Source organism: Mytilus edulis, chromosome 5, assembly GCF_963676685.1.
Source record: "Mytilus edulis chromosome 5, xbMytEdul2.2, whole genome shotgun sequence".
NCBI lineage: Eukaryota > Metazoa > Mollusca > Bivalvia > Mytilida > Mytilidae > Mytilus > Mytilus edulis.
Window position 1 is genome coordinate 15,871,861 of NC_092348.1, and position 11,170 is coordinate 15,883,030.

The 11,170-nt window shown below is 31.4% G+C and overlaps 1 protein-coding gene across 2 annotated transcripts in view; it reads right to left on the bottom strand.

Moving 5' to 3' along the window:
• Positions 1-11,170, bottom strand: part of LOC139523083 (uncharacterized) — a 98,064-nt gene continuing 86,894 nt past the window's right edge. Inside the window, exons 1-4 of one of the 2 annotated variants that reach the window (XM_071316848.1) lie at positions 5,356-5,463; positions 2,791-2,813; positions 1,104-1,763; positions 1-1,038 (exon numbers count right to left, since the gene is read on the bottom strand). In XM_071316848.1, the coding sequence (XP_071172949.1) occupies positions 1,548-1,763; positions 2,791-2,813; positions 5,356-5,413 (297 nt within the window). In that variant the 5' untranslated portion in view covers positions 5,414-5,463 and the 3' untranslated portion in view covers positions 1-1,038; positions 1,104-1,547. Of the gene's footprint in view, positions 1,764-2,790; positions 2,814-5,355; positions 5,464-11,170 lie in introns of those variants that run through there. The other variant, XM_071316847.1, reaches the window with a different exon arrangement.

The window sequence follows — 11,170 nt, forward strand, 5'->3', positions numbered from 1 at the left end:
TTCAATGTCTACACTTTATTTTGGTTTGGACAAGTACGTATACATACTAGACTATGAATAGCAAATTATAAGTATATTTATAACACAGAAAGACATAAAGAAAAATTGTTTAACTTATAAATAGACTTAGAATCATATTTTGTTGTCTAACATAAGGTAGATGTTTCATAACAGGAGGCGAAACTGAAGACAAAACAAGAAGCAAATATAACATTGTCAGTTATCAACATAATTAAAGTTCTTATAATATTGTTTTTACGACGGACACCGTGCGACGAAATGAGATCTCTATTGTCCTGTAGAGCAGTGTCTGAAAAGGGACCAGATAACAGAAACAAAACTCTAGTTACCAGATTAATAATAAAAAAAAACCCATCTATATATCATGTATATTGTTTTGTTATTATGCTATATCATCATACTCTTCTTGCTTGATGCTTTTAGATGAAACCTTTGCACTGAAATAACTTAAAAACACACAGAGCATTACCGCAAATATCTATATCAGTATCCTATATTCACGTAGGTGTGACACACAACCCATTTAAAAACAGTTTTGTATTCTAAGTACACAAAAAATACTGCATATCTAAATTTAGAATCCTTTCAATAATTTTTACACGGTTGCATTAATCTATGATATGTTTTTACAACTTTATTTATCACTACATACTTCACTTGTTTGAAATATTTCAACTGTATATATGACCATATGAAACATCAGTATTCAATTGAGAGGAACCATGTGTGTTCATTAGTTTGCAGACACCAGTTTCTTGAAGTATTTGTGTTTGATTTATAATGATAATTGTTGTTAATTTGCTATTTATTTTCAGTATCGTGATTTTATTTTGTCTTGGATCAAGAGTTTAAGTGGTCAACAGTTATATAAAGAAAGATAACAAAAAATAAATATTTTAAAATGGGAATCCCCTTATCCATTGTCAAAATCTCAAATATATCAAACGATTTGGAAAAGAATTGTCATTTCCTGACTTTGTACATGCGTTTTCTTATGTAGAACATGGTGAATTAAACCTGGTTTTATAGCTAGCTTAACATCTCAATTGTATGACAGTCACATACAATTTCATAACATTGACAGCAACTATTTTAATTAAGGCAACAGTAGTATACCGCTGATCGAAATTCATAAATCAATAGAGAAAAAATAAATCCGGGTTACAAACTAAAACTGAGGAAAACGAAACAAACATAAGAGAACTACGACACAACAGAAACACATTGTTAAAATGTAGCACACATAGAAACAAACTATAATATAACAATGGCCATTTCAACAAAGAAAAACAAAAATGGCTTAAAGACACTCTATGGACAGAGCACATACGCCAAAATGGCAGACAAGAATACCAAAAATTACCTTGGTACAATAACGAAAATGTCACAATATATAATATATTTGTTTATTTGTATTTTTATGACAACCTGTCGATTAAAGATGACCATATTTGGAATAGTTGCTGAACAATACCATTGTACTCTTTAGATTCATCTTCATATAGTTGTCATTCTATCAAGAGTGTCTAACTGCTACCTCCATAATACTTGTAACCCTTTCTATGGTATTTTCTAGCTTTCTTTAGATACTTGTATTTTCCGCTGTTTTTATATTTATAATAGTATTTCTTTGCTTTTCCGTAATACTTTCCCTTATATCCTCCATGATATCCGGATCCGTGATAACTACCACCTGAATGATAGTGGTACGCATTGCCTGGGTAATAACCACCTTTGTATTCCTGAAGAAAAAATATATCAGGCTACACTGTAAAGAATGCAGCACAATTTAATATAAACTACATAAGAAACCACATCCCATGATAAACTAAATATTGAATATACTGATCAAAGATGAGAGGTGACCAATTTTAAAATATTACAGCTTTACAACATTATCGTTAAAGACAATTTATTAAATGAAAAAAATAATATTTCATACAAATAAAGCAACCTAACGAGAGTATTCTTGCCGGCACCAAATTATACAATAAGTATATACAAGTTAACATTTCAGTAAAACAAATATCTTCCCCATTTCGACTGTCCATGTTTGTTACCATTATTATATTTTCATAAGTTTGTCAAATTAATCAAAGAATCAACTATTGGTATTTTTTTTGATTTTATTGATGAACTATGAACTTACTACCGTAATTATGCACTATTTAAATTATATATGTAGTATTGCCATTAAAAAGTTTGTATTACAATTTTTGTTTTTTAAATACTTTTTTTTATTATAAGAATAGAATTCAATAATTTTAGTAGATTTCATAGATGTTGTATAAACAGATGACGAAACGACAGTTTGGATTCGGCAACTGCAATCCTTCTTTGATAAGACAGTATTTATATTTTTTGACTTGTTTTCTCGGCTGAGGGATATACAAACTGACAGGAATAATGAATATTTTACTCATATAAAGATCCTTAATAACATACAATGTCTGAATAAGGTTCAATAAAAAAGATACAAACAAAAGAGCCAATTGCAAAATCAAAAGCCCATAACATCATTAGAATGGATGACAACTGACATATTCATGATTTGGTACAGGAATTTGCTTATGTAGAAAATGGTGATTAAACCTGGTTTTATAGAAATCTAAAACTCTCACTTGTATGGCTATCAAAAGTTACAAACCCATTATAGCTTTGTTTAAAATATAAAACAATAAAAAATGCAGATTTTTTTTCAAAATTTTTGTGAGTTCAATCTTTACTGGACGAATTATTCATTATATTATTGTCAAAAAGTATACTTACTTCAGAACTCGATGAGCCTACATCTACAAAATACATAAAACAGTTCACAGATATATAAATGTGTGCTTAATTTAGAATTCGTCAACAATGTCATGCAGACATTTTAATTTCGGGGTTCACAATGTAATCATTATTTTCTTACTTCATAAAAAGACTTGTAGTTGTATACTTTTACTTAAACAAATTTAAATTGTCAATATTGGTATATAGATAAAGGAAGTAGTGGTATGAGTGGCCATGAGGCAACTCTCCATCCAAGTAACAATTTATAAAAGTAAACCATTATAGGGCAAGGTACGGCCTTCAACACGGAACCTTGGCTCACACCGAACAGCAAGCTACAATGTATAAAGAGTCCCAAAATTTACTAGCGAAAACCATTCAAATGGGTAAACCAAAGGTCTTATCTATATAAAATAGTTTTATAAAGAAAACATGTTCTTACTATTTATTCAATTTAATTCATCAATACAAAATAATTATAAATTCCTACATTTTCGTTATGATATTCCAATTTTATTTTTTTCTGTTGATTGAAAACACTACGAACATCATGTCTTTTACACACTAGTGGCGGCAAAGCTAATGGCCCTTAAAACTGATGTTTAAGATCAATATGAATTTATAAATTTCGTTTTATTTAATAAAAATCAAACAGAATACATTCGGTTTACTTTTTCATCGATTGAAAATGAATGACTTAGATTACTGCCTTCATTTTTTATGTTTCTCTACATATGTTTGTATACAAAGAGCTAGCTGATTTATCGAGATTTTATTGCATTATCATTTTTTTCAATTATCGTTTTATGATCATATTGGTCTAAGTTTATCACAACTGTCAAAACTTGTTTATTTTCAAGAATAATTTTGATATTCATTACTGCTCCAACCTACAACTGCTCTTCATATTTGTACGGAGCTTTGGTGACCGTGCGGTCCAGGTAATCGAACTATTGTATCACTAGCCTGTCAACACAAAGGAATGAGTTAAAATCCTGCACATGATAAAGTGGTCGAGTCCAATCCTTATTGACTAGTATTGTCAATTTTCCTACCGAAGGTTAGTGGTTCTCTCTTGACACTCCGGGAACCCAATTAATAAAATTTACTGCCTCAAAATAGCATAATAGTGATTAATATTGCATGTTAAACTAATCAATCAATTATACTTCCAAACAATTTCTTGATAAAAGTGTATATAGTTATCAAAGATATCAAAATTATAAGGAAGGAATTTTTCTATTTATATTGTACTTATATTTCATGTTATTCCTCTTGTGTGAAGGATAGTATTATTGAGTAATAAAATTTAAACACAAAACTTAATTTTATGGTAAACAAAAATAATGAATCTCATTACAGTACTGGTTGTTTTAGTTTTTGCATAATGTATGATAATGAAAACAACTTTTGTTTTAAGATAAGAAAAAAATGTCTGAAGCTAGTAAAAAGAAAAACCACAAAAGTACTTAACTCAGTGGAAAATCTAATCGGAAAGACCATAATCACATGGCAAAACCAAACGACAAAACACATAAAAACGAATGGACAAGAACTGTCATATTGCTGACTTTATTGAAAACCAATTTTTTCATTCAAAATTAACATATAAAGCAAAGTATGTAGAACTATATATGAATTGAAACCATACTCATCGGGCCTAGTATAAGGAAGGAGAAACTGAACACGACATTATAGCGTGAACATATAGCTGTTTAGGTTAACCGTTGGTTTGCTTTAAATGTGTGGTTGTTCTCTGTGGTGACTTGCAAAATTGAGACAAATCAATGGCACAGTTCAGGATATTTCAATCAGATCAGGTAATATTATCATGGTAAGACTGTCATGATTTAAAAGATTAAAAAGGTTCTGCCCAGTTATTATGTTCTGTTCAAAATCTAAGGTTGAAACTCGCCGCATCAAAAATTACCATAACAGTTTTGATTGTTGTATTTCCGCACCCTTATTTTTTTGTGTTTCGTCTCATCTTTCTTTTATTTTGGATGACATATTTGGTATTTAATAAAGTTAGCTCGAGAACTAGCTGCTCTGTACAACACTGCTCACTGAAATGTCTCATATAATATCTAATAATAACATATTAATGTCACCTTAATATTTAATAGCTTCAATGTAGGTGTGCCATTAGTGGAAGTTCACATATTTCTAATGTCATGTCGTGTTACAGATTTGACCGTTATCCAATCTAACGTGTAAATCTTTTTTTTTATCGCACAACCTCAAATTCACTTTTTTTTTTGGGTAAAAACAACATATTTGATATTTGTGTAACAAAAATTCGAACATGGTTTAGGTATTCCATAGACAAGTCGAAACTGTCTCTTTGTGCTCGATTTTCGGAATATTACTAAATATTTGCAAATTAATTATAAACCTGTAAGATGTTCTTAGGAACAAATACATTCAATAACATTCTGTGTTACAAACAATCCTGTTGTTGAAAAAATAACCAAAGTTGGTTATCATCGTAGATAGTTTAGTTCGTGTAGGCCCGTTATATATATCATACAATAAAACTAAGTTATTGAAATAAAATATTACCGATATAAGCTGCTAAGGTCACAAGGAAGAGCACCAAGACTATACAACTAAGCTTCATGTTGGCTAATCTTTGGCTTGAACTGAGAAGTACTCCTTTTATATATTTCGCATTATGAAACATATGGTAGTTATACGCAAAAAGTAACAACAGGATTAAATTGTAAAATATACTCAATAAATGTAAGTTCCTACTTGACTTTTCATCTTACGACAATGTTTTCTGCATGAATATAAATACGAATGTTTACAACCTGATTAAATAGTTACTTCTATTCAAACAAAAATTACCATCTTAAGCCGTGTTCACACCAAACTCCGTGTACTTTAATGTACTGGACATTGGTTTCACATTAAATTTGTTCACATCTATACATCTTGTTTAATTACCTGTACATAAGATTTGTTCACACTTGTAAACTCTATGTCATTTAAATGTTCATTACGTAGAGCCGAATGCAAAGTTTTCGGACAACTTTTCTAGCAGTAAGGTTATTTATTTTAAAGTGTAATTTAACGGATCCGAGATACTAAACAAACAATATATTTACCTCACACTTTTTAAGTAATGCATTTATGACTGAATCGTCATTTGAGTAAAGACCAGTGGCAAATACTTCTGTATGAGTCAAGTCGATTCGGAAAGACCTTAATCTTCAAATGAATTATGTGTTCAGAAATGATGCTGCTTTGTTTCTTGATAAGGGCTTAATAAAACAAATAAATATATAAAGTTTAGACAAATATTTCTGAAAAGAACTTTATTAATAATTGTTATAAGTATCAATTTTATTTAAAATCGTTTCTTCCTTAAATATACACGGTGAAACTAATGTTTTAAATGCCTAGTTTTGTGTACACTTAATCTACACAAGGCCTACATCGAGTATCGACTGCATGTAGACAAAACATGATTTACACTAAATGTAAACATTGAGTTTTATCAATGGGAACGTAATTAGGTCTTTCCACTTTTCCGTGGAAAGACCTATTGGATTTCTTCTGATTATCATTATTATTATTATTAGGTCTTTCAACCTTTCGGTTGAAAGACCTATAGGGTTTGTTCTGATTAGGTCTTTCAACCTTTCAGTTGAAAGACCTATTGTATTTGTTCTGATTATTAAGGTCTTTCCTTTCTTAAATGGAAAGACCTTACTGTATTGCGTTTGTTTATTATTATTAGGTCTTTCAACCTTTCAGGTGAAAGACCTATTGTATTCGTTCTGATTATTATTATTATTATTATTATTATTATTAGGTCTTTCAACCTTTCTGTTGAAAGACCTATTGAATTCGTTCTGATTATTATTATTATTAGGTCTTTCAACCTTTCTGTTGAAAGACCTATTGTATTTGTTCTGATTATTATTATTATTATTAGGTCTTTCAACCTTTCAGGTGAAAGACCTATAGGGTTTGTTCTGATTATTATTATTATTATTATTTTTTTTTTTTTTCTTCCGCCAACTTTTTTTTCCTTCGCTGTTTTTTTGTTTCACAAGATATCGCTTAGATATAAGGTAAATGATATCGAACAGTTAATACGCTTCTGAAACTGACACCGCGTAACAAAAAACTTTACCTTGTAAGAGTTATCTCCCCGAACACTGTTTTTCTTGTGGCCACTACTCCTTAGCAACCGTATAAGAAACCGACAAATTTATTTATCCAAATTGCTCGTTATATCCTTAGGATGTTCTGTTTCATTTCAACCGAAGCTATCCGGAGACTCCATATGAGAGTTCTCCCCCCTTTTATATATGATATCAGTGATATGCATTTCTAACTGGTAAACTATAAGTGATAGAGACCTAGGGTCTTTTGATTTAAGATCCTTGGTCCAAAAAAATGAAAATTAGGTCAAGGTCAAAGGTCAAGGTCAAATTCTAAATTTTGATTTTGGCTTATTTTCACTTATTCTCATTAACTTTATAAGATTTCGACAAATTCTTTTTACTAAATTGTTAGTTGCGACATGTCGTAACTTAAAATTTTTGATTGGAAGGGTGCGTAGACAATAAACGGGAGTTTTTGCCCCTCTTATATTTAGAATTATGCGTAAAGTGATATTACTCATGAACCATACATACTACTGACCTAGGGTCTTTTGATTTGGGATCCTTGGTTTATGGCCTTGAAATTGGGGTCAAGGTCATAGGTTAATTGGACGTTCTAGATTTTGACCTTTGCTCCAAATTCATATTTGCATATCATAAAGCCATAGCAACTGACATTTTCAACTGAATCTTAATATTTTCATATCAAAATAGATCCTTATTGGTTGAAAGACCTTCAATTGTTCTTTGAACAATTGGTTTTTAATTATTATTATTATTATTATTAAGGTCTTTCCTTTTACTAAAGGGAAAGACCTTACTGTATTTCTTCTGATTATTATTATTATTATTATTATTATTATTATTATTCTTCTTGTTCCGCCAAACTTTGACAAAATTTCCCTCCGTAACCGTACACCATGTCGCTTTCATGTTCACACTTTGTATCGGTGTCATGAATACCTATCCGGAACTCACCCTGTGAGTCGAAATATTTTGTCGGTTCGGAGTAATCCCTCCGAAACCCAAAAACCTTGTTATCGTTCCAACACCGTAACCGTAATAGGTAGAAAAAAAATGAAGGGTGAAATTTGTTCAGGACCAGACCCCGGTTCTTCGTTACATTTGGATCGAAAAGATTCAACGACTCATTGGTAGGGTTATGCCCCTTTGAAAATTAACCGGTGTCGGTTGGCCACCAAAACTCAGAAACCGTAAGTCGTAGACACATAGGATCTTCACCAATCATCATCATTTCATGTATCTTTAAAAAATACCTCAAGGTCAAATTTGTATGTTGACCTTGACCTTTGACCTAACACCTTGTTATGGGATAATCTCAGAAACCATTATACTTACAGAAGTTTTAAATGGTGGAAAATGTTTGGGTCATTATGGCGCAACTTTGTTACATTTTGACCAAAGAGATTTGACCTTTCTATAAGGGGCATAACCCCTGTTTTAGGTTTTTGAAAAGACAAAATCAGCTTTTACTATATAACCAAAGGTCCTAGACCCTTAAGGTCTTCAGTAATGGCATTGGGGACCAATGACCTTGACAAAGGTCAAAAGGTCAAAGGTCAAGGTCATGTCCCAGATAGCGAATTTAGTGTTTTTAACCTTATTTAAAGGATTTTTAGTGTGTTTTCGAGCTTTTTAAGGTTGACCTTGACCTTTTCAATACATTCTACGTCTGTTGGAACATGTATTTTACATTAAAAAAGGAAAGACCTCTCAATTGTTCAAGAACAATTGACAGTTTAATATTGTTCTTACATCTCTTCTGAAAAAAAAATTCCACATGTTTGTTATCAGTTGAACTCGGAAACTACAAGTCCAATCGACCCCAAAATTTGCAGTCAGCAGGGCATACATGTACTTAAGGTTCATAAAACAACGTGGTGTAGATATCTCTCATGACTTTTCCTAGAGAAAAAAAATTGCAATGCCGTAAAAATTGCTTGCTAGGTCCGTAAATCTCAGTGAAATGCTACAATAAAATGTCCGCTCCTAGATTGAAATACTTATCTGTGTTACAAACTGGTGCTGAAAAATGTACATTATCAGAAAATAGTCCTTAAATGTGTTTTAAAGTTACACCGAATAAATTGAATCCAAAACATGCACTGCTGGTGAACTGTGATCAAAATGTCAATTTCCTACAATGACAAAAGAAATTACATTGTGTACATTCCGTCTCTATACATGTTGTCTGTTCAACATCCCGACCTAAAGAGAAATAAAAAGACTAAGTTTTCGTTATTATAAACCCAAGTCACGTGATGTCTCCTCAATCTGGCGCGCGCGCTGTACCTAAAATAAAATAAAAACTTTCCAAACTAAACATGAAACTTCCCCGGAATAATATAGACCCCTTACAGAAACAAACAAACACACAAACAAACAAACAAACACACACACACACAAACAAACAAACACACACACACACACACACATAACAAACAATCATGTTTCTAAGGGGGGGAAAGACCGTTTACAATTGCTTTTTAAAAGCAATTGATTTATATTTTTTATTTTTTTTCTTCCGCCAACTTTTTTTTCCTTCGCTGTTTTTTTGTTTCACAAGATGTCGCTTAGATATTTGGTATATTATATCGAACAGTTAATGCGCTTCTGAAACTGACACCGCGTAACAAAAACCTTTACCTTGTAAGAGTTATCTCCCCGAACACTGTTTTTCTTGTGGCCACTAAGGCTTCGCAACCGTATAAGAAACCGACAAATTTATTTTTCCAAATTGCTCGTTATATCCTCAGGATGTTCTGTTTCATTTTGACCGAAGCTATCCGGAGACTCCATAGGAGAGTTATCCCCCCTTTTATATATGATATAAGTGATATGCATTTCTAACTGGTAAACCATAAGTGATAGAGACCTAGGGTCTTTTGATTTTAGATCCTTGGTCCAAAAAAATAAAAATAAGGTCAAGGTCAAAGGTCAAGGTCAAATTTTAAATTTTGATTTTTGCTTATTTTCACTTATTTTCAATTACTTAATAAGATTTCGACAAATGATTTTTACTAAATTGTTAGTTGCAACATGTCGTTACTTATAAATTTTGGTTACAAGGGTGCGTAGACAATAAATGGGAGTTTTCGCCCCTCTTATATTTAGAATTATGCGTAAAGTGATATTACTCATGAACCATACATAATACAGACCTAGGGTCTTTTAAATTGGGATCCTATGTTTATGACCTTGAAATTGAGGTCAAGGTCATAGGTAAATTGGACGTTCTAGATTTTGACCTTTGGTCGAAATTCATTTTTATACATCATAAAGCCATAGGAACTGACATTTTCAACTGAATCTTTATATTTTCATATCAAAATACATCCTTATTGGTTGAAAGACCTTCAATTGTTCTTTGAACAATTGGTTTTTAATTATTATTATTTTTTTTTTTTTTTTTTTTCTTCCGCCAACTTTTTTTTCCTTCGCTGTTTTTTTGTTTCACAAGATGTCGCTTAGATATATGGTATATGATATCGAACAGTTAATACGCTTCTGAAACTGACACCGCGTAACAAAAAATTTCACCTTGTAAGAGTTATCTCCCCGAACACTGTTTTTCTTGTGTCCTCTAAGGCTTTGCAACCGTATAAAAAACCGACAAATTTATTTTTCCAAATTGCTCGTTAAGTCCTCAGGATGATCTGTTTTATTTTGACCGAAGCTATACGGAGACTCCATATGAGAGTTATCCCCCCTTTTTATATGATATAAGTGATATGCATATCTAACTGGTAAACCATAAGTGATAGAGACCTAGGGTCTTTAGATTTAAGATCCTTGGTCCAAAAAAATGAAAATTAGGTCAAGGTCAAAGGTCAAGGTCAAATTCTAAATTTTGATTTTGGCTTATTTTCACTTATTTTCATTAACCTTATAAGATATCGACAATTTTTTTTTACTAAATTGTTAGTTGCGACATGTCGTAACTTATAAATTTTGGTTGCGAGGGTGCGTAAACAATAAAAGGGAGTTTTCGCCCCTCTTATATTAAGAATTATGCGTAAAGTGATTTTACTCATGAACCATACATATTAAGGAACTAGTGTCTTTTTATTTGAGATGTTTAGTCTATGACCTTGAAATTGAGGTCAAGGTCATAGGTTAATTGGACGTTCTAGATTTTGACCTTTGCTTAAAATTCATATTTATACATCATTAAGCCATACGAACTGACATTTTCAACTGAATTTTAATATTTTCATATCTAAATAGATCCTTATTGG